The 24,177-nt window shown below is 42.9% G+C and overlaps 1 protein-coding gene across 3 annotated transcripts in view; it reads left to right on the top strand.

The window, feature by feature from the left end:
- The window catches only part of TP53BP2 (tumor protein p53 binding protein 2), a 48,669-nt gene that overhangs the window by 22,995 nt on the left and 1,497 nt on the right, over positions 1-24,177 (top strand). For 2 of the 3 annotated variants that reach the window (XM_083434401.1, XM_083434402.1), the window contains exons 3-17: positions 993-1,106; positions 2,208-2,287; positions 4,474-4,575; positions 5,297-5,471; positions 6,626-6,807; positions 7,156-7,320; positions 7,665-7,902; positions 9,790-9,921; positions 10,710-10,864; positions 12,394-12,877; positions 13,662-14,440; positions 17,401-17,538; positions 17,748-17,881; positions 18,631-18,797; positions 19,912-20,111. In XM_083434401.1, the coding sequence (XP_083290527.1) occupies positions 993-1,106; positions 2,208-2,287; positions 4,474-4,575; positions 5,297-5,471; positions 6,626-6,807; positions 7,156-7,320; positions 7,665-7,902; positions 9,790-9,921; positions 10,710-10,864; positions 12,394-12,877; positions 13,662-14,440; positions 17,401-17,538; positions 17,748-17,881; positions 18,631-18,797; positions 19,912-20,111 (3,245 nt within the window). Of the gene's footprint in view, positions 1-992; positions 1,107-2,207; positions 2,797-3,216; positions 4,576-5,296; positions 5,472-6,625; positions 6,808-7,155; positions 7,321-7,664; positions 7,903-9,789; positions 9,922-10,709; positions 10,865-12,393; positions 12,878-13,661; positions 14,441-17,400; positions 17,539-17,747; positions 17,882-18,630; positions 18,798-19,911; positions 20,112-24,177 lie in introns of all 3 variants that reach the window. The other variant, XM_083434403.1, reaches the window with a different exon arrangement.

Here is a 24,177-nt window from a genome sequence, read left to right as displayed (position 1 = left end):
CTAGTTAGGAACTTAATTCATTCCGGGGTCTGTTCTTAACCTGAAACTGTTCTTAACTAGAGGCGTGCTTGCTGCTGCCGCGCCGCCGCCACACGATTTCCGTTCTCATCCTGGGGCAAAGTTCTCAACTTGAGGTAACTCTTCCAGGTTAGCGGAGTTTGTAACCTGAAGCGTTTGTAAGCTGAGGTGTTTGTAACTCGAGGTACCACAGTATGCTGACATATTTGGCACATGGGCGCATTTGCAAACCGCAGAAGCTGCCATCACACTCGCTGCAACAAAGCACACACCACATCCTTTTTTCTGCAGTTAGAATGCTTCTTTAAAGCCAGATTTCAGCAGAAGGTGAGGCATCTGCGTCTGCATGTGTACCCAAAGCTGCTACACTGGCAACTTCTGAGATGCGTCTTGCCCATGTGTGTTGCTGTATTTCTTGGTAAAAGGGACATAGCTGTTCTCTATCAAGTTCTCTGGTTTGTTAGGAAAGCATTTCCCTGTTCTCCTTCCACCCTTTTAAAGACTGCTTTCACGTGATTCAAAAGGGACATACTCAGTGTGAATCATAGAATCATAGAGTTGGAAGAAACCACAAGGGCCATCGAGTCCAACCCCCTGCCAAGCAGGAAACACCATCAGAGCACTCCTGACATATGGTTGTCAAGCCTCTGCTTAAAGACCTCCAAAGAAGGAGATTCCACCACACTCCTCGGCAGCAAATTCCACTGTTGAACAGCTCTTACTGTCAGGAAGTTCTTCCTAATGTTTAGGTGGAATCTTCTTTCTTGTAGTTTGGATCCATTGCTCCGTGTCCGCTTCTCTGGAGCAGCAGAAAATGGATGAACTCTGCAGCTTTTGAATAGGAGGCTGTGATGGATACACTGCAAATACACCTTTAGTTCATCACATAAAATGTCCTATGGAGGCAGGTTTTGTTTATTACCTTACTACTGAAAGTGAGAGAATATAGAGAGAACTTGCTCTGTATCTTTCAGAGCGCCCTGTAGCTGACAACGAGCGCATGTTGGATCTTCTGCAGCGCCATGGAGTCCAGAGAAATGAAGTTAGGTTCTTTCTTCGCCATGAGCGGTCTCCTAATCGAGAAGCTGGTGAGTGTTAATTCTACTTTTTTGAGTGCAAGCCCAGTGTGAAAATTTGGAGAGGGTGCAGTGGCTCTTCATGCAAGTTCCTTTAACCTAAATTAGGGGTGGGGAACTGGGCTTGACTGGCGTGCAGGATCCTGAGGCTCCTGAACCTCCATAGGTCCTTTTGACAGGTGGGACATGACACGAGACGAAGCATTTGCCATCATGGTTTGAAATCACACTGACCGGGCAAAGACGCAAGGCTTTGCTGATGCTACTAATCGGTGTTGCTTGCAAACCTGCTTTCGACAGGGAGTTATGTAATTACCTACCTCACACCCGACATAGTTAGGACCTCTCTTGGCCTTAATTAGGCCTACTGGCTGGAGACTCCCCACTGGTGGCTTAGATGTATTGGATACCCAGCTGTGTGGAAGGCAGAAGTACAGCAGAATGTAACGCTCCCAGGATTGTGTGATGGAAATCTCCTTTTAGAGGCACATTAATGCTTTTGCCAACTGGATAAATGTTGCATTCCATACTTGCTTCTTGTTGAATTCAGTGATTTCAGAAACCACAATTTCTTTTTCTTAATTCATGTCTATTCTTCATGTTCTTTACTGATTAATCAGGAAGCCCCTTTGGCTGTTTTGGTTGGCTGGGACATGTGTTTGAATTTTTGTCACAATTGCAAGCTAGCTATGGTGCAATGAAGCTAAAGGGTCCCTGTTTCACAGACCAGTCCCTTAATTGTGCCTTAAAAGCTGAGTTCATGCAAACCATTTATTTGGCCTGCTGCTATTTTTTAAAATATATATATAACTTGTCCACTTTAATTTTCATGAAAAAAGTACCTCTTGTTTCTCTTCTCTTGTCCCCTGCATATCTGACAAGGTTAATACATTTATTGCACAGGCAGCATTTTGTATGGCAGGGCTGCTGTTGTGCTTACATTGATTTTCAAGTGTTGTTGGATGACTTTGTACCAAGTCTGAAACTGCAAACCTGCTTGTTTCTTCATTTCCTCCTCCCAACCTTGTAGAGAGGTAGTTTATATTAAAAGCATTCTTCTTTTTTAAAAAAACTACTTACCTTCTCCCCCACCCCCCACTTCATACTTAAAAGGGAGCGGACCAAGAGTGCAAGATCCAGGCTTGAAGAGAAATGGTGTAAAAATGCCCGGTGAGCGGAGAATAGAGAATGGAGTAAGTATTTAGCATAAAACTACTTAAATGCAATCAAGGAAATAATTTCCTTTTGGTTTACAAATTTATTTTTTCTCCGGAACACCTAATTATGAAATTAGAAATATTTATATGACTTCCACGGTCAGTTCTTATATTAGTTAATAGGTTCAATCACAGAATACTACCCGGTCTCTGAAGGGATTTCACTTTGTGATGAGACCTCTCTGTATTTTGTTACTATTTTTTGAAGAAAAGCATGTAAATTCTCCTTATGTGAAGTCTAGATTGAGGAATCTCAAACTGGCTGCAAAAAGCAGGAGGCGGGGAGCCCTCTTGCCAGTTAGAAATATGTGACCAGTCTGCTCTGTATTTGTTTTTTTTTTTGGGGGGGGGGGGAAGCCTCAGCAAAACAGGCTGAGTGTTTTGCCCAAGGTTTCATGTTCCAAGCCTCCCAAGAAGTGATGTGGGAACCAGTTGCTTTAATAGCCACTGTGTAGTATAAAGTGTGAGGCTTCCTGACATTACTGGTATCAATTGTCAGGGAAGAGTTAGAAGTTTTCAGTTTATCAGAGGGAGAAAGCATTCCCCAAGGGGGGAGGGAGAACAGTGAATCTAATAGAAGGGAGCAAGAGGAACAACAGGGAGGGACTGGCTGTTCACAGGAAAGGCAAGGGTTAAGTTCTAGCTCAGATTCGGAGGAGAGGAGATACAGGCCAGCTCTAGCCAGGAGGTTAGAAAAAAGAGCGGGAAAACGAAGGGAGAGGCGCCTTCACCATTTTGAGGGTGGCTGGTCATGGAGAAGCAGAGCTCAGAAGGTATCTGAAAGAAGTGACTCTGAGGAAGAATATTTAAGAACCGTTTATAAGATTGTTTTGTTAATATGCAATAAAAAGTTTTATAAAGAACAAGAAGCATTTATGTGGTGATCTGAAGAGGACAACGACCAGTCCTGACATCAATTCAACCTTTTCAAAAGCCCACAGAAGTCACCAATCCTCAAAGTATTTACTAGCCTGTCAAGAAGTCAGTAGCTTGCATTTCCATGCTGGCCGCGAAGAAAAGAAGCTAGCTCCTTCACAACCAGCATGGAAATTCAAGCTCCTGGGCTCTTAACAGGTAAAAATAAAAAAAAAGGTGCCTTCTGACATTGGGAGCTGGCAGGGATGTGATGACCTGTCCCTCCTCTACCTGCCTGCACTCTCATTTTCATGGTATTCCTGGTCACCTATGGTCACAAAGTTGTTTGTGGCTACCTGGCAAATTGTATCTTGGGAATTGAGAAAATGGTCCTTAATTTAAAAAAGTTAGAAGTTTAACATATTTAGACTATGTGAGAGGGGTGGGATAGACATGTGTCAAAAAGAGGTTCAAAGATTCTCTCAAGGCAAATCTTAAAAAAAAAAAGTAGTATAAATACTGACAACTGGGAAACACTGGCCTGCGAGCGCTCCAATTGGAGAACAGCCTTTACCAAAGGTGTCATGGGTTTTGAAGATGCCTGAACTCAGGACGAAAGGGAGAAACACACTAAGATGAAGGCACACTTGGCAAATCCTCACCATGATCAACTCCTGTCCCTATGTCTCCACTGTGGAAGGACGTGTGGATCCAGAATCAGCCTTCACAGTCACTTAGGGACTCATTGTTAAAACCGGAAGACAATATTCCTTGGCAAAGAAGAAGAAGAGACATGTGCCCAGTATAATGATGTTCTTCGAACCTTTGCTGGATAGGTTTTTCTTGATGCTCACCATGTTTGGGATCTGAAAAAATTGTCTTTCGCACTCCAAAATCAGTTCCTATGTGTTTGTGTTGTGCCATTGCCTGAACCCTGCTACAGCACGTGGCTTGACTCTGTTGTTGGGGTTGTGCACCTGCTTCTGTCTTGTGGTGCTCTGTGGATCAGGATGGAGCAAATTGATGTCTGGATTCTATTAGTTTGAGTTGGAGGTTGAACATAGATCACTCCTGTGTACCTTCTGGTTTGGTGATTGTCCAGAATGCACTGGAACAAATGTATGCTAGTAGCCTGTTTATATCTTCTTCAGTAGTCCTTGCTTTTTACCTTCCACTATGTCTCCAAAATGGTACAGCAATCAGGCCTTTAATTCTGAAGCCAGATGTGCAATGTACTATGTAGACTTCAGCACAATAGTATGCTTATACCAAACTCTTACATATTTATATATATTTAATTACCAAAGGTCAATGCTCCTCGGATGGATATGACTCTAGCTGAATTGCAGGAAATGGCATCACGTCAACAGCAACAAATAGAGGCCCAACAGCAAATGCTGGCTAACAAGGTTTGTTGAAATAAGTTTTCCCCCCTGTAAAAATTACCTATGAATAAAAAAGTATGGGGAAAGCAGCTTCTAAAAAATGTGAATTTTGTAAAGCGCTAAATATTAAAAGTGGCATCCTTGGATTTCTTAAAACAGACTATTTTGGGGGCAAACAAGTTAGTTACTGTGGACTGAGAGCTGTGCCTTAATTTGGCCATGACCACCTTCAGTGCCAAATGTTATGTGTTCTTTTTGAATATATCATATATGTGTTAGGAAATCCTGTGGTTTCCTGAAAAGTTGCTAGAGTTCTGAACTGGGAAGATCGGTTATTGAAGGCATGCGTTTCTAAAAGAGGGTTTGCTCACCAAATTGAGGGCCAAATAAAATGTTGCTCGGGGATTTAAGTTGAAGACCTAAGCTCTTTTTAAAAAGAGAATTGCAGTGTTTTTGTCTCCAGCCTTTTCCTTGGAAGCCATTTTTAATGATCTAAATTGCTGTGGCTGGAGGAAGATATGGAAACCCTAAACTATTTGTTTAGCTTTGTACACTCATCTTCCTTTAGTTTAGTTGGGTTTTTAAATATTTTTAGTAATTATGTGAACTGCAGTGCTTATTATTGTAATGCACAATGCATAAGGTGAAGTAGGTTTTCTCTGCTCTAGAAATCATATGTCATTAGTATAACACCATTAAATAGCTTAATCACAATGAGCATAATGCTTGTTCTGTTGACTTGTAGGAGCAGCGGTTAAAATTTCTGAAACAGCAGGACCAACGGCAGCAACAACAAGCTGCAGAGCAGGAAAAACTCAAAAGATTAAAAGAAATTGCTGAGAATCAGGAAGCCAAGTTGAAGAAAGTGAGAGCTCTCAAAGGTCACGTGGAACAAAAACGGCTCAGTAATGGGAAGCTAGGTGAGTTGCTAGAGGTTTTTTGGGTAACTGGTTTATAACGTCTGTTTCAAGTTAGTGTTCAGATGTTCCTACATAGAATTGTTTAGATATTGGCTGTATTCTCATATAATGTTGGGTCATGGTTTATTCAACAATTGAGTTGTCTCACAGACAAGCAAACAAGTCATGGCATGTTTCTCCAAAGCATGGTTTGTTTTCCAGCTACTCTTGCCTCATGCCTCTGTAGCTTGGTGAGTATCTAGAGTGGGGTGGGCAAACAAACCATGGTTAAGCAAGGCTTTGTATTGAGGCATAATGCTAAAACACAGTTAAAACAAGCCATGGTTTTTTAAACCAACAACAAACTTTTGGTGTGGCAGACCTTGCCTTGTAGAACTGCCTACCTCTAGAGGTTTGGCCTGCTTATCTTTAGACATCATCTGAAAACTCTTGTCTAGACAGTTCAGTGTGATTTCCACATTTTAACCAACCAGTATCCACTGATGTTTTCTCGGTGTTTTTAAATGACATTTTTATTGATACTTTGACTGATTTTATTATATTTGTATGTAGTAAGCCACCTTGATAAAATTTTTGAAAGTGAAGATGATAAATATTTCAATAAACAGACAAATAATATTGATACTGATATTCTCCCTTGCTTTGATATGGTACATTTTGCAAGTGTATCTTCCCAACTCTGAATTTTTCTTGTTCCTCCCCAGGCTGTTTCAATGCAGCAAAAAGTGTACTGTAAATGAATTCAGAGGCATACAGTCCAATATCATTTTATAGCTCCCTTACCTAGCAGAAAATTGCTTCAATTCAAACTCTGTGTGGCACTACCTTCTTCAGATCCTACAACAAAATCTGTCAAATTTGTTCAGGGCTTAAATAATGCACATCTACCTGTCTTCTCACCCCCCCCCCCAACAAAAGAGCAAAAATTTTTTTTGATGAAAAAATAGTGTCCAGAAGACCTTTCTTCTGATAAATGAACTATATAAATTCTGAAGCTGATAACTTGATAGCTTGATCAGCTGTCTAGCTTCTGATTGGTGTAACCTTCTTTGAGCTTCTGGTCATATCTTCCCCATTAGCAGCTGCCTTGGAAGCAGCCAACATTTGGTCATCTCTCAGCAACAGCCATTGTGTTCTGTCTTCTTCCTCTACAGTGGAGGAGATTGAGCAGATGAACAGTTTGTTCCAGCAAAAACAACGAGAGCTGGTACTGGCTGTGTCAAAGGTAGAGGAACTTACTAGGCAGTTGGAGATGCTGAAGAATGGCCGGATTGATGGTTACCATGACAACCAGTCGGCTGTCGCTGAGCTTGACCGACTGTACAAGGAGCTTCAGGTAACTGCAAGACTGCTCTACAGACCTGGAGTAAGGGAGGCGGGCAGGTCACACATTGCCTTGATAAGGAATTTGCTTTCACCTCTTGTCTCTGACAAAGCCAGAATTGTCCAACCTGCATAACAGTCAGCATAGTTTGTGTCTTCTGTATTATTCTCAGTGTCGATTATTGTCTACCTGACGCACTTGTGTACAGAAGCTAAGCCCACCCAGAACTTCCATTGTGGGCTCCTACCCTTTCAGAACTTTTTAAAAAAAATATATAAAAAAATAGTTTCGTGCATCACAGCAACCACCCTGGAAGTTATTTATTTTGCATTCCTAATTTCCCCTCCTGAATGCATTCAGCTGAGGAACAAACTGAACCAGGAGCAGAATGCCAAGCTGCAGCAACAGAGGGACTCTTTAAACAAACGCAACTCAGAGGTGGCAGTTATGGATAAGCGTGTTAATGAGCTGAGGGAACGGCTGTGGAAGAAGAAGGCTGCGCTGCAGCAAAAGGAGAATGTCCCGGTGAGTGCCAGGCACCCCCACAAAAATGCTACTCTTAACACTGAAGTATTTGCCGAGAAGTATTTGGTGAGAAGTTGCTGAGAAGCTTTGTGTCTGCCATATCCCTAACATTTTCATTGTAGCATGAAAACCGCTTTAAATAATACATTAGCATTAACCTATTTAGTCCTTTATAAAGGGAAGAACGGTTCCCACATCTTTAGTGCTTTCTTTCCACGAAAGAAAATATATTGTGTATACAGTGTGTATGTGTGTGTTCCTGGCCGGGGGGGGGGGGGATTCCCCAAAAGATGGATTGTATGGATTGCTTAATTATTTCTTAAATCTTGATGCATCTTGTGTAGGTGTCTCCAGATGGGAATCAGCCACAGCCAGTGGTATCTACTCCAAGTAGAGTGGCAGCTGTTGGTCCTTACATCCAGTCTTCCACCATGCCACGCATTGCCTCAAGGAATGAACTTTTAGTCAAACCAGTCTACCCTGATGGGACTTCAGCCTTGCAAGCCCCTGATGGTCCATTGAAAACGCAGACTCTCCCAAACATGAGAGCTGGGATTCTTTCACAAGTGAAAGCTCCTGGAGGTAACTAATATATATATAATCTCATTATATATAATATAATCTCATTATTATTTTCTTCCGGTTTTTATTAATGCAAAGTGTGCTGGTGTTTCCTGTTGTCGCCTGGTCCATATTTTTTTAATCCTTCTGATGCAGAACTTGCTAAGTATAGCATTTAGCCATCTATGTTTAATTTAGCTGTTTGAAAGGAACATTTTTCTTGACGTAACTAATCTTTTCTCTCTCTGTTTCCTCTAATCACCTTAACTCGGTGAGGGGCAGTGCATTCTATATGGTAGTTTCAAGAATAAATGAAATCATAAATGCTAAACAGTGATCATTTAGACATATATTCAAAACACTCACTGCTCAACAAGATTTTTTAAAATCTCAGCATTAGTTCCATTTATATCATATGGCAATATCCCATGCTTCTGGCATTAGTGTTTAAGCATAATCCTGAAAATAAGGATTTTATTGGATAATGCTGTATTTGTAAATTGTAAATATTAGAAGCAAGTTGGTTATCCAGAAGAAGAGGCAATGTATAGTTAATTCTTCTTTGTATGGTATTCTTGTTTTGTCTTCAGTGAGCAAGAGTGTTTATGGATTTCAATCTTGCTATTAAAAACACTTCGAGAACCTATTTTTTGTGAAGTGCTTATGAAAGTTGTACAAAATACTCATGTCCCAATATGTACAACTGTTAAAAGAAGACTGTACATGTCTTTGAAATCTTATTTTTGGTGAGCTTGAGCTGTTTGGTGTTTTATCCTAGTTTTAAAGTTGCATATTTTAATTATAGCATAGAAATAGGATGCATTAATTTTAAATTGTGCATTCTCTCCCTGCCTCTCTCTCAGTAGTCCATTTGCTCAAGCAGTGCTAAGTGTTCTGTGAAAACTGCCTTGTTATTAAGCCTGTGAGATTTGTGAATGTTAGGCTTGCGTTAGGGGAGATTTAATTCACATTCCTCTCTATCTATGAATTCATGTGAGTGGTCTTCAGTGAATTAAGCCTGTTTTAGCGTTCTCCATCTGCAAGAAAAAGGAATTACGACTTTCACTTAGTTATTGTTACAAGGATGATAGATAGCTACTGAGTGTTGTAACGCAATGCATTTTTGTATAAAGGCTACAGCTGCTGCTCCTCCAGAAATTAAGAGATCATATGGAGGCGCCAGATTTGTTGATAGCCGATTATAAATATCAGTTATCAACAGAGTTCTTGTTATGAATTTGTACTGATTTTTAAAAGCAAGTTGTGCTTACCAATACGTAAACCGAGTTTCCATTTCCGTAAGTTAATTCCTTTATCTGGGTACTTGTGGGCAGTATCCCTACAAGCTGTGTAATGCTACCAGACCTCACAATCAGTGTAGTCCTTGGTGTTTTCACAGTTCTTTGGCTATTGGAACTAATCCCCTGATTGTACACCACTGTGCCTGAATTGCTTCTAATAACGATACTCCTTTCAACAGCAGAGCCCAGTTAACACCAGAGAATCCTGATTTGTCATAATCAGCTAAGCTCAGTCTATATCTTTTGTATCTGGAACATAAATGTGATTCTTCTGTTCTTGAACTAGCATTATTTATTTCCCTCTACTGTCACTGTTTCTGGGGAAAATGCTAACTCAAATTGTGCTAATAATTTAATACTGTAACCGTAATTAACAAATGGGCAAAAGCTAATAGGTCCAGTGAAACATGTCTCCAGCCACACCTATTTCTGACTCCTTGAGTGCTTTTCCCTGGGTCGAATGGGTCATTGATATGTGATAATGCCTCTCGCTTGCCTGGATGAAGAGATAATGTGCATGTATGTGTAGTGTGCCTTGTATTCTGGAGAAGGGGTCCCGTCCCCCCATTTTCCTTCTCCTTATTTTCTCTGTTTCCTTTTACTCCAGGTACTACTACACCTGCTGGTTCAAAACCTCCACTCGCTATCAGTGACTGGAATAATGCGAGCGCTGGCCATGTTATCAGCCAAGGACTAACTTCCATGGTGACCAAAGCCAACAGTAGCAGCGAAGTGCAAGGTAGGTCCGTTTTTATGGGTGTTTATGCCTCTTTCCAAATTAAGCAGAGTATATCTTTCTAACCCTAATGTTACATAGTGTACTTTAGAGATGATTAACTGCCTGTCACAAAGGTTATTTGCTCTTATTCTGGGTTGGGGTGGCTTCTCTCTCCCAGAATCTTGCTGGTGTGATTAGTCCAGGGGTCAGCAAACTTTTTCAGCAGGGGGCTGGTCCACTGTCCCTCAGACCTTGTGGGGGGCCGGACTACATTTTGAAAAACAAATAAATAAATAAATTCATATGCCCCACAAATAACCCAGCGATGCATTTTAAATAAAAGCACACATTCTACTCATGTAAAAACACACTGATTCCTGGATTGTCCGCAGGCCAGATTTAAAAGGCAATTGGGCCAGATCCGGCCCCTGGGCCTTAATTTGCCTACCCATGAGTCAGCTCAGATGCTTCTCTTAATTTCAGTAGCTCAGGTGGTGGAATGGTTAACCTAATTTCCTAATGGAGCTGTGACAGTTCTCTGTTGATCCCTCTTCAGCTTAATGTTTTGACCCTTAAAGTTGTAACAGGGCTGCTTGCACAGATGGCACTGGCTTCCAACTGGTCTGCTTTATTCGTGGCTGATATTATTATATGACACACACCTGGTCCATTTCTTATGAGAAGACAAGTCTTACTTCATGCAGAATCTTTTTAGCTGAGAAGTGTGCTTTTTTAAAAAAAGGTTTTAGTTTTTTTCAAAAGTATTACAAATGCTTACTTCAAATCTAACCTTCCTTTTGTCTTTTTAGTTGGTGAGGGAGATGTTCCTCTTAGAGAAAGGGAGAAAAAAGTACGCCCCTTTTCCATGTTTGATTCTGTTGACTCCAATGGAGCTGTTGGAGTGCCTACAACAGGTACACTGAGAAAAAACCAGAGCAGCGAAGACCTCCTGCGAGACGGCCAGGTATTTGGACGTATAGTGCCTTTCGAGTTGCAATCTGAATGTGCTCTCCAAGCATGCTTGAGAAGCCTCTAAATCCATCTGCTACTGTGAACAGCGGTCATGAATTTATGCTAAACGTCTCTGTCTCTTGTTAGCTAGTATGATCTGCTGGGCATAATTAAAAACTTGATTTTAGATGAGCCAAAGATTCAGTGGGTTTTTTTTTTTGGCATATAATAACCACTCCCTTCTGTTCTCAACCTGTAAAAACTAGGATTGATAACAACAACAGCAAAAGGCTCCTTTACAGGCTGGTGGTTCCTTACATGATTGAAAAGGGAAATTGTACCACCTGTCTACAGGGGCAAGGGAGGGAAAGTAAATATTTAAAAGAAGATTGTAGAAATACAAGAGAACCCCAGTAGTGCAGTTAGGTAATTTTAGTCTCTGGACTTAATAGTCTTCACCGGGTGTATCACTTTTTATGGCAACGTGCATTTATTTTAATTAACAAATACCCCATAACACAGTTCTCCAGGCAGTGTGTTATCTGACCTGCTTCAAAATGAAGCATGTCATTTGAGGGGGGTTGTTCCTGTTTTTTTTTTTTTGTTTGTTTTTTTACTGTTCATTAAGGCCCTGGACATTTGCTAAAAGATCTTCCCTGATGGCGATTTGGTGCATCTCATTTTAGTCTTTGGGTGGAGACGATGTCAGATGCTGCCTCTTACATATCTGCTACCAACTTCAGAACTGAGAAATAATTGGAAAGTTATCAAAAGTTATATTGGAAATGGGAAAGTTATACTGTGAAAGCGTACCTTCTTAAGCTATACAATTCATGTTCAGGATTAGAAGTTGGTAATCTTAATAATTATTCATAAAGGAAACAGTTTATAAGAAGTAAATAAGGAGGCCAGATACAGAAAGGAAGTCTTTTATTTTGTTGTTTGTATTGTTGTATGTTATGTTCACGTTTAACGAAGGTGGATTTGTGTATTGGGGGTGGGGGGCTTGTGTTGTATATAAAATTCCAATAAAAATTTAAAAATATAAAAGGAGGTAGTAATAACTTGGCGTAAGTAAAGGTAAAGTTACTCCTGACAGTTAGGTCCAGTCTCAGATGACTCTGGGGTTGTGCGCTCATTTCGCTCTATAGGCCGAGGGAGCTGGCATTTGTCCGCAGACAGTTTCCAGGTCATGTGGCCAGCATGACTAAGCCGCTTCTGGCAAAGCCAGAGCAGCGTATGGAAATGCCCTTTACCTTCCCGCCGGAGCGGTACCTATTTATCTACTTGCACTTGACGTGCTTTCGAACTGCTAGGTGGGCAGGAGCTGGGACCGAACAACGGGAGCTCACCCTGTCGCGGGGATTCGAACCGCCGACCTCCTGATCGGCAGGCCCTAGGCTCAGTGGTTTAGACCACAGCGCCACCCATGCAAATTCTTGTGTCTTTGATTTGCTGTTCTACAGCAGTTTGGCTTCTCCTTTGACGCCATCACTCTTAGAATAGATTTTCTATTTTCCTGACAATTGTTTTCTCTTACAGACTGGCACTAAAAATGTGGCAAAAGTGCCACCACCTGTTCCCACCAAACCAAAACAGATAAACTTACCTTACTTTGGCCAAGCTGGTCAGCTGCCTTCTCCAGATGTTAAGCCTGATGCTACTATCCAGAAGCTGCCTCTGACAATTGCTGCTGCAGGAAACAAGCAGAAGCCACCAACCCAGCTAACTCCACCAGCATCTCAGCAGGCCCAGCAAAAGATCTGTGTGTCTCCAAGTGGCCTTCCTCCTAATCCGGACCTGACTCTTCTCAAGCAAGAGAGTCCTCCTGCGGCAGCTGTGAGGCCTTTCACCCCTCAGCCAGCCAAAGAGGCTCCCCCGCCACCTTTCCGAAAGCCGCAGACGGTTGCCGCAAGTTCAATCTATAGCATGTACACAAAGCAGCAGACTCCTGGGAAGAACTTCCAACAGGCAGTGCAGAGTGCACTGACAAGGGCACAGACCAGAGGACCCCATTTTCCAAGTGGTGAGCATTTGGTTTCACTTCGCTTTTCCAAAGCATGTCCTGCATTACCAAGGAAACTTAGATTCTCTAAAGGGGTGTTGGGCGGGCGGAAGAGGCCACAGGATGAGAAGTCACTGTGAACCCAAGTGAGAATTCAAAGAGCCAGTATGTCTTTAAATAACCTGTTCTCGTTACACCAGTTTGCTCATATTTTATATTGATTACACAATATAAAATAAAAAATGTCATTCCCTCTTAATACTCAAGTAGGGGTGGTTTGTTTGTTTGAAAGATGTGTGCTGTCAGGTGCAGATCTGAGTGACCCCCGTTTCTCCTAGAACTCTGCCGTGCAGCTCAGTGGGGGAGAAATAACTGCCCTTCCTCAGATTCAGGGATTCCTGCCTTTTGAGCCTCTGTCAAAGAGCATTCTATAGTACTCTGTGGTGTTCTATAGTGTTACATTGCTTCTCTTTAGGCCTAACACGACTCCAGCTGGAATTGGAACGCTGTTGCCCAGTGCTAGGTTTAGGACTGACCAAATAGTGATGCCTCAGAGTACAACACTTAGGCTGGGAGAGCACCATATTTTTGTTGCAGGTCCCCTACTTCTACATGCTTTTAATCATATTTATATGAAAAACTTTTTGGTCATATTAGCAATTTTGATACAAACACGCTGGATTTGTGTTGATAAGTCTCATGTTGAAAAGTCTCACCTGTGTAATGTTTGTGCTCGTGGGTTTTGCATTTCCCTGTTCTTGCTGCCAAACTATTTACAGCTTCCTTTTTCTGATTTGTTCCCCAGTGTATGGAAAGCCAGTTATTGCTGGAGCCGGTCCCCCAAATCAACAGCAGCAGGCTGAGAATATTTACTCAACTACTCAAGGCAAGCCAGGCAGTCCAGAACCTGAAATGGAGACCACAGCTTCAGCCAGTGAAAATAATGAAACGGAGCGTATTCCTCGTCCACTCAGCCCAACAAAGCTGTTGCCTTTCTTGTCAAATCCATACAGAAATCAAAGTGATGCAGATCTGGAAGCCCTTCGGAAGAAGCTATCCAACGCCCCAAGACCACTGAAGAAGCGTAGTTCTATTACTGAGCCAGAGGGTCCTAATGGCCCCAATATTCAAAAGCTCTTGTACCAGAGAACAACTCTGGCTGCTATGGAGACTATCTCTGCCCCATCCTACCCATCGAAGCAAACTTCCGTAGCTGCCTCTGAAAGCTCAGCGGAAATCCCAAACCCTTATTTAAGCACAGAAGTGGCCAAAGAGTTAGTTCCTCCTTCACCTGAGCCAACTATTGCAGAAGAGGCAGAAACGCCAAATGCCGACCAGAACGCAGGGCCTCTTCCTCCGTCAGGCCTAGAGAGCGTTCCTGAGGGGATTTCTGACGACGTCGCCCTCGCTCCGCCTGAAATGGAAGAACCAAATCTGGACGTTCCCTTGCCCATAGACATGTACATGGAGGAGTACCCCCCCTACCCACCGCCTCCCTACCCGTCAGGAGAACCAGAGAGTTTGGGAGAGGACTCGTTCAGCATGCAACCTCCTGAAGTCACGGGGCAGTTCTCTTTGCCACCTGTAAGTAAAAACAGTTCGTCTTGGTCGTTTTAGGCACTTAAGACTGAGGTGGTATATTGTGATGCTTTTCTGTAGACCAGGTGACGCAGGTCTGATGATTGCCCACCACACATTGCCATGATGCGTTATCTTTTAATTTCATTTGGTGGAAGCCCTGTTCCAACTGCAGTAAGGGAAAGATGTGCTTCACTGTGTCCAGTGAATTGCTCTTCTTATTACAGAACAAGTTTTAGTTGTGATTCTTCGATACACCCACGGTAGAAGCCGCTTTATGTAGCATCTCCTCTTGAAGTAGGTGCTAGGTTAATAATATTGGATATCCTCAGTGATGTTTGTGGATCATCTTGTTGGAAATGCAAGTTACTAGGGAATAGTAAAGGCGAGAACCCGAAAGCATGCAAATGAGCTTCTTCATTCCTGCCCCTTTTCTTGCCAGCTTGCACATGGCAAGACAGTTTGCTCCCTCAGAACCTTATTTGCTCCTGCATCCCACAATTATTTTGCCACCTCTGTCTCTTTGGCTGAATATTTGACTATGTTCTGTTTGAGATTCGTTCTGGTATAGTCTTGTTAATGGCGTCCCTTTGTGTGTTACAAGGAGGTTGAAGCACAAAAATTTGTTATAGGCCATGGGTAGGCAAACTAAGGCCCAGGGGCTAGAATTGGCCGAATCGCCTTCTAAATCCGGCCCGCAGACAGTCCAGGAATCAGCGTGTTTTTACATGAGTAGAATGTGTGCTTTTATTTAAAATGCATCTCTGGGTTATTTGTGGGGCATAGGAATTCGTTCTCCCTCCTCCCCATATAGTCCGGCCCCCCACAAGGTCTGAAGGACAGTGGACCGGCCCCCTACTGAAAAAGTTTTGCTGACCCCTGTCATAGACCATTAGTTTGGAATAGAGGGGAAAGATCTCCAAATTCCACCTTGCTACACAGTTTTCATAGTCTAGGCTAGTTTGTTACCAGGGCCTGGACATACTGGACATTAATAATGCACTCCCAGAACATGTTTTGCTTTGTGCCAGTTTTGAGTTAGTTGCCTGTGCAACTAGTATCTTGTGAAATGAGGCATGGGTTGTTGGAATTCTAACCATTAGGATGTTTCAAAGTTTGGCATTCTGTTGATTCTAGAGTAGTTGAAGAGAAGATGACATTGTGAGTCACGTCCTCCTCCCTTTTCACTATGCGCTGATGTCAGATTTGTAATGTATCCAGGTGGCACATGCAGTGCTCATTGGCAGCTGTTGCCCCACCCTTTTCACACAATGTGCCTTTGTCACATATCCTGTCTGTGTGCGTCGTGCTCATACACAAGTCTCCGTTTCTTCTTTTTTACCCCACTTGGCATCTCCCACACTTTTGGGCCGGCTTCAACATTCATTCCTCCCACAGTTTTTGCCCTGCTGCTTTAAATCATCTAGCATGTTTTGGGACTGGATATAACTGCCCCTTGGAACTGTTATTTGAGCTGTGCCAGCATTATGTTAATAAGTAACCCCAGTCTAGCAACGTTGGTATTGACTGGTATTAATTGTGTACTTAAACACACACACACCAGTTTTTACAAGAAAGTAGATTCTGCAAAGAAGAGAAGAGTCGCCCTCCTCTCTCCTGTGGTGTGAACTGAACAAAAATAAACATGGTTCTTTTTTATCCTGACCTTTAATAAAATTTACATGTGCCCCTGAATAGTGTTTATTGCTGCTTCTTAACCAGCTGGGGATATCTGGTTACGAAATAAGTACTGAACACAGAAATCCGGCGTCCCTTCCAACTTTTTGGTTCTGTGATAGCGTGGCAGGATCTGAGCTGTATTTCAAGCAGCCAGGTCCCAACAGGCACAGGGTCTAAATCACGGGTCAGCAAACTTTTTCAGCAGGGGGCCAGTTCAATGTCCCTCAGACCTTGTGGGGGGCTGGACTATATTTTGGGGAAAAAAATGAATGAATTCCTATGCCCCACAAATAACCCAAAGATGCATTTTAAATAAAAGGACACATTCTACTCATGTAAAAACACGCTGATTCCTGGACTGTCTATGGGCCGGATTTAGAAGGTGATTGGGCCGCATCTGGCCCCCGGGCGTTAGTTTGCCTACCCATGGTCTATCAGCCTTTCTCAACCTGTGGGTCCCCAGATGTTGTTGAGCTACAACTCCCATCACCCCTAGCTAGCAAGGGCAGAGCTCAGGGATGATGGGAGTTGTAGTCCAACAACATCTGGAGACTCACACGTTGAGAACCACTAGCTCTTCCCTCAAACCGCAGTCATTCTTCTTGGCCTCACCCCTCAAACTAAAATACATTTTGATGAATACGGCAAAGCCCCCCGTGGCCAAAGAAAAACACACATGGTAACTTTTTATTTGGCTTTGTTTGATTGTGTGTATTCACATCTTTATCCCTCTGCTTCTTCTCGGCACCCTTTGGACCTTGCTTCTGCTTTCCTCATTCCAGCCATAATCTGGCATATATCGGTTAGTAGAGCATGAGACTCCTCATCTCAGGGTTGTGGGTTCAAGCCCCACGTTGGGCAAAAGATCCCTTCATCTGCAGGGGGTTGGACTAGATGACCCTCATGGTCCCTTCCAGGTCTACAATTCTATGATTATGGCAGCGACTCCCTATTGTTCACATTGCTGTGCTCCTCCCTTTCTTGAAACCGCTTGTGTCTAGGACTCTAGGAGCACAGTTTGGACGTGGTTTACTGATAACAATGGTTACATTTGGGAAATATTTCCGAGGGTGGAGTATGCAAACTTCTTTTTATCCAATTGAGGCGTTTCTTTTTATCTAATTGAGATTTTCAGCACAATGCTACTGTTGTTTATTGTAAATCAAAGCTTTTAGATTCCCAAGGAGATGGAATTGTGCTAATTGTATCAGTTTTTAATCATTTTGCATTTTCCCCCCCATTGCAAAATGCCCCTACAAACTATTTTGCCGTCTTTTCCTCTCCAGGGCAAGAGGACCAATTTGCGCAAAGTTGGCTCAGACAGGATTGCCCATGGAATGCGAGTGAAATTCAACCCCCTCGCTTTGCTTCTTGATTCCTCTCTTGAAGGAGAATTTGACCTTGTTCAGCGGATCATCTACGAGGTATGAATTCCATGTTTCCCCATATTGAGGGCTAAAGCTGCATGAATTCTTGGTTACAGCCATTCAAGAAACGGTATAGGAGAGCTCCACGTTTGAACACTTTCAGATGGTAGCAGAGTTACACCAACAAACTGGGATGTATGAAAAGGCACTGGGATTAATGGAAATCTTAAACTTAGCACCCAGTGTCTCTTTTTCTCTCTCTACAGGTTGAAGATCCCAGCTTGCCCAATGATGAGGGCATCACTGCACTTCACAATGCTGTGTGTGCTGGCCATACAGAGATCGTGAAATTCCTGGTCCAGTTTGGTGTCAACGTAAATGCTGCAGATAGTGATGGATGGTAAGGACAATTTTTGGCTTCTTAACAGAGCATTCCAACCTGACGGTTCTTACGCTGTTCAGGTTAGCATTCAGATATGACAATCCCACTAATATTGCTGGTTTTCTTGTGTTTTTTGTTCCGTTTCCTGGAGGGGAGGAGCGGGCACCAGAATTGTTGGTGGTCTGAACAGCTCTGGAATGAAGCTCTGGGTCAGACTTTTGTCTTCTGTCTAAACCAGTGTTTCCCCAACCCTTGGGTCTCCAGCTGTTTTTTCAGACTGCAATTCCCATCATCCCTGACTGCTGGTCTTGATAGCCAGGGCTGATGGGAGTTGTAGTCCAAAAACAGCTGGAGACCCAAGGTTGGGGAGACACTGAAGGGATGTTTGGGATTATAGATGGCAAAAGTGTCTCTTCAAGTTGAAATTGGATATTATAGAATGAATGTGTGAAAGTGGGTGCCTATTTTGGACATTCGAAGTAGTTGTTGGTAAGAGGAAGTGATGAAGCTCATTGGTGGAGCATCTGTATTGCGTGCTGAAGGTTCAAGGCTCAATCTCTTGCATCTCCAGGTAGGGCTGAGAGAGAGAGAGCCATATTTGAAGCCCTGGAGAGCCTCTGCCTGTCAACATATATAACACTGAGCTGTCCTAAGAATCAGGAATTCCTCCCCCGCCACCAAGCTTCAATTTCCCTATTTTTCACATTTTAACAGTCGAAGGCAGTCAGAACATTCTGTCACTTTTGCTTCCTCCTTGCAATCCCCAGGACCCCACTGCACTGTGCAGCATCTTGCAATAACGTCCAAGTGTGCAAATTCTTAGTGGAATCGGGTGCTGCTGTTTTTGCCACAACCTACAGTGACCTGCAGACTGCGGCAGACAAGTGTGAAGAAATGGAAGAAGGCTACACGCAGTGCTCCCAGTTTCTTTATGGTATGTACTAGTGTGGCGTTCCAGTTAAGACTGTTGGATTAGAACCGCGGAGACCAGGGTTCAAAGCTACACTCAGCTGTGGAGTTGACTGGCTTAGGGAAGTTCAAGATAAACAGAGGGATCTTCCTACTGTTGGTGAAAGCACTCCAAAGTAGGTGCATGGCTTTTTTTCTTTTTTCTTATGGAGAGCGTTCCATAATAGTGGACATCACATCAGAAAAGTCCGTTCTCCAGATTCCCACCAATCTGGAATTGCTTTTATGTGGTTTTTCTCCATGGGTTTAGAAGCCAAAGAATAAGGATTGCTTCTGTTCTGATTTCTGGATCTATCAAGCATGCCAAATCCCTGGCCTCTAGTAATGTAGTTTACCACATATAACCTTAGTTGGTTTAAAAACAAAACAAAACATTATTTGGTCCTCTTTTGTTTTCTCATAACTTCTCCAAGGACAATTATTAGTCTCATCTTTATTTTTTTAAGGTTACTGCTCTTACTTCAGACAGTTTTTGGACACAATTTTTTACTTTGTAGAAGCAATAGCAACACAGATGGTGTGCTAATTGTTGCTGTTTTAGGAAGTCTTTTCACATGCTTTCCAGATAGGAGATTTTTTTCCCCCTCCGCACTTTGTGTTTCTTTCTAGTTAGTGTATTGCTCCATTAATTGGTTGGGAACTCCCTACAGCCTTTTGGAAAAGCTCTATTAGGTTTACAACTAGCACAAAGATTAGAATGGTCTTACCTCTGTTTACAGTTAATGGAAAGACCACAGCAAACTGCAGTTCCCATATAAAAAGGGACCCCTGCCCATACGGGCCAGTCTTGACAGACTCTAGGGTTGTGCGCTCATCTCACTCTAGAGGCCGGGAGCCAGCGCTGTCCACAGACACTTCTGGGTCACGTGGCCAGCGTGACGAAGCTGCTCTGGCGAACCGGCACCAGAGCAGCACACGGAAACGCCGTTTACCTTCCCGCTATAAAGCGGTACCTATTTATCTACTTGCACTTAAGGGTGCTTTCGAACTGCTAGGTGGGCAGGAGCTGGGACCGAACGACGGGAGAAGAAATGTTTTGTTGTGAATCAGTTGCTTAGTACTCTCTTTCTGCATTGCAGGAGTGCAAGAGAAAATGGGAATAATGAACAAAGGAGTTGTGTATGCTCTCTGGGATTATGAAGCTCAGAACGATGACGAACTGTCCATGAAAGGAGGAGACTGTATGATGGTTCTTCGCCGGGAAGATGAAGAAGAAATAGAGTGGTGGTGGGCACAGCTAAATGACAAAGAAGGATATGTGCCGCGTAATTTACTTGGGGTAAGTAAAAATTAGCATCAGAACCATTGCAAAGCATTTGTAACCATTACTTGCACCATTTGGCTTTATAACTCGTCTGCCTCTGTTTGTATCCACATAATAACCCTGTGAAGTAGGTTAGGATGTATCCCATAATGGCAGCAACACACTTGAATTATGATCTTCCAAGCTTCAGGACTTCAATACTGATGGACTCTTGATATCTTTTCACTAGGGTGCTATAGGCTGAGGCTATACTTCTCAATCTTTTTGAGCAAATGTCTATTTCTTCTTGTGGTGCAAAAGTGCTCTGTATTTAGCCAGTAAAAGAAACAGGGCTTTTGGAAGGCTTCCTATTCATGTGATATTACCCAGAAAGTTTCCTTCCTGCTTCTTCTGCTTAAATCTTGGCATGCTTGCAGATTGAAGGGAGTTTTGCTTGTGTGTTTATACGGGGTTTTTTGTTTTTTAAAAAAGTGGCTTCATTGTATTTTCTAATCATTTTGAGGACAAGTAAAAGTTTCATAACAAGTTACAAGCTATTCTTTACAGGGAGAACTGTGTTTTGAGTTATATTCTTTTCTTCCCTTTTCTTTCTTTTCTTTTCTTCAATTTGCTGCCCTTGCAGCAATGTGGCAAATCTCTTTGGACTATATTTTCAATTTATATCATTCTGTGCCTCCACAATACAGTAAAACAGTAGCAGATGGACTTTGGCATCACTTTATTTCTAAGTCCTCTCTTTGTTAATCTTTTTATACATGTCTAGTATCTCTGGTCTGGCAGATAATCCGTCAGTGCTGGTAGGGTCTTAACTTGTCTTGGTTTCAGCTGATTGATATTTGATTCCTGGCGGTGCTACATCCTCAAAACAGATAATTCATGTGTTCACAAACCTGAACATTTTCAAAAGCCAGCTTTGAAGGATTGGAATCCTTGTTCTTTCAAAATCAGCTTTATAAACTGAATCTCTTCTCATCCTTGTATTTGTCAGAAATATTGCTCTGCTGGTGCTTATCTGTGCTTAAAATGACTTGCACCAAACGTATCTTTAGAACTCTTGAGAACAGTCTTCAAGCACTATTTCCCCCCCCCCCCTTCAAACAACTCTTTCTAATATTGTGCAGATAACATGTTAGTATTTTTATAAAATATTTTGACATTCTTGTTTTTCCAACCCATAGTCCTCCCTGGTTAAGCCTTTTGCCTCATTACTGATTGATAATTTAATAATTCAGTATGCCTTTTTCACATCGGACAGTGATCTGCTACTTTTAGCGTTGACTGTCACATCAAGAGTTAGAAATTATCATGTAATACTGTTTTTGAGGTTATTGCTAGATTAGGGAAGCAAACACTCCATAAAGCGTCGTAATAATGAATTATGGCTGCTGGATGAAGGCCATTGAAGTAGGGGTGTATTTATAGCAGTGTTGCCCCTGGGCAGAAGAGACCTGCTGCTCCCACCATTTTTCTCCATGCCAAGACAGGTGAGGGAGGAGGCTCAGGTGAGGGAAGGTTTGCTGTATATTGCAGGGCTGCCTCCTGATTCTGTAGCTGTCTCTTCAGTAGCATCTTGCTCACATCTAAGCCAGTCTTCCAGCCATCCCTGCACTGCTGGTTGCAGCCTTTTGCTCTCCCCGGTTCAGGGCAAGGAAGGAGATCCTACCACCCTAGACTCTATCTATCCTAATGGTGGCAGTGGGGCGACTCAAAGTAAAATGAACCAAACATGGCAAGGAGACGAGCTCACATGTCAGCCTGCCCAGACAGGAGCCCTACTGCATGCTCATTGGCCAGAAAAGCACCGCCAACCAGCCAATCGGATGGGGATTCTGTTCACCACCACCACCACCACCACCTTCTCCTCATACAGATTTATTCCCTTACCTGTGCCAGCAAAAAGCAAAAGTCCTCTTGCACCATCTGAAAGGAGGCTACTAATCTCCACAGTGCCCCAGAATGCTTGTTGCTGCCTGTCCCCATTGGCTGCCCTGGGGGGCTGCCCAGTTTGCCCTCCTGTTAATACATCTCTGCATAGCAGCACTGCTGATTTCTGTGCTATAGCAATAGACCAAAACAAAGTAAAGCACAAGGAACCCCTGCAAAAAACAAACAAGCTTTAAAATAAGAAATGGGTTATGCCCATTTTAATGCACTGTCTGCTAAAGCAGTGGTTGACAGCTGTTGGTGTATTGGCTGAAAGTGGCCTGCAAATGAGTCTCTTGCTGTTGTATCAGTTTATGCTTCTAGAATGATTGTCCAGGGCTAAAAGTCTCAAAACACTTCGTTTTAAGATCTCTGCAGATAAGTGGAAGTGCCAGGCTGCACCATTTGTGGGGTTTTTTTAAAAAGCGCACTGCCGCTAAGTTTTCGGGTCTTACAGTTAGCACATGATCTGCTCTTAGAGGGCTTGCCAGCCAAGCTACTTGTCCATCACAGCATTAAGGTGTGGGATTTTGGTCTGAGATCACAATACATTTGTTACTCCCAGCCCAACCCTGTAACATTTTGGTTCCTGCCATAGAGCTCCAAGATATTAAACTAGTTTGGTATTTGAATGTCAGCTTTGCTTTAGTGCTTCCACTCACTGTTGAGCATTCTTAGTGTAATGCTCTAGCCATTTCCATGAAGTGATTGATATTCTTGAGATGTTGAGTGACATTCACTTCAAGATACTTAGCCAACAAGAGGGTAGCAGTTTTATTGTATCTTCTTGGGCTTTCTCATAACTGCTTTCCCATTTGATGCCGATACGCATTTCCGGAGTCCAGGTAAGCATGCCCTACAATCAGAGCAACTTAATAGACATGCCTGGAAATGCCCTTCTCTGCAAATGGAGGGTAAAAGGTAATTGCAGCTAATTGGTTTTGCCTGTGGCGTTTCTCCTGTGGTTTCAGCAGACCTCAGCTCCTGAGGAAGAAACTTTTTTTCTGCATGGAGAATATGCGGGAAGCAAAGGAGATGTGGCTTCTTAAATTTCCCTTTGGGCTTCTGTCAAAGACATCAGCTTTCACCTTTTACAAAAACCAGTCACAAGGCAAACACATACTCCAGACTCCCAGATTCTCTGCAGATGAAGTGCTCAGCTCCTAAGGCAACCCAAAATTGTGCACTTCTGAGTGTGTTCAAGGAGTCTGTCCCATGTACTAAGGACCAAAATGGGGGTAAACAGCCAATTTTGGGCAGTATCTAACTTACACATCCTGTCAGCACAAGGATTTGCGCTTCTGTTCCCCTCTGTTTTAGGGGTTTCTCCAACTGTCTGGAGCAGATTTGGGGCGGCATGCACATGGGAAATTTGGCTGCGCAAATGTAAATCTGTGTGCTGATGGGACATGTTATTTGGATACTGTTCATTGTTGTTAGTATGGACTGTTCAACCCCACTTGGATCAGTTGGCTCCAAGGTGGTCCAAATGAAATAAAAGGGACTGTGTGCAAGAGAACTTGATGTACAGTGGTACCTCGGGTTAAGTACTTAATTTGTTCTGGAGGTCCATTCTTAACCTGAAACTGTTCTTAACCTGAAGCACCACTTTAGCTAATGGGGCCTCCTGCTGCTGCCGCACCACCGGAGCACGATTTCTGTTCTCACCCTGAAGCAAAGTTCTTAACCCAAGGTACTATTTCTGGGTTAGCGGAGTCTGTAACCTGAAGCATATCTAACCCGAGGTACCACTGTATAACTATTTATTGCATCATCAGTACTCAGAGTGCTTTGCAGAGTACAAGAAGGCAGATCTCTGCCCAGAGCACAGGGTCAAGAAGAAGAGGAGTGCATAAGCAAGAAAAGGGTATGCAGTTTCCCACTAGCAGAGCACCTCTTGCCTTGAGGTGGTTTAATAAAGAACTTTTCTAAGGGAAGGGCAAGCCCTGCTACGTAAAGAGGCTGGTCAGATCAAGGCATGGCACATGGCAAACTAACACCCACTTCCCTGCAAAGAATACGAAAGTGGGCAAAGACCAAGGTGGCCGTGGGAGAATGCATGTTGCCTCGCCTTATACCTGCCACCCTGTTCCATTCAGAGCAGTTTCAAAAGTCAGTACAGCAACTTTTTTGGTATGCAGCCTTGCAGAAAAGAGGA

The sequence above is a fragment of the Podarcis tiliguerta genome (genome assembly GCF_965153285.1).
Source record: "Podarcis tiliguerta genome assembly, chromosome: 3".
Taxonomy (NCBI): Eukaryota; Metazoa; Chordata; class Lepidosauria; order Squamata; family Lacertidae; genus Podarcis; species Podarcis tiliguerta.
Note: the sequence above shows the minus strand (reverse complement) of the source record. Positions and strands in the feature narration are given on the sequence as shown.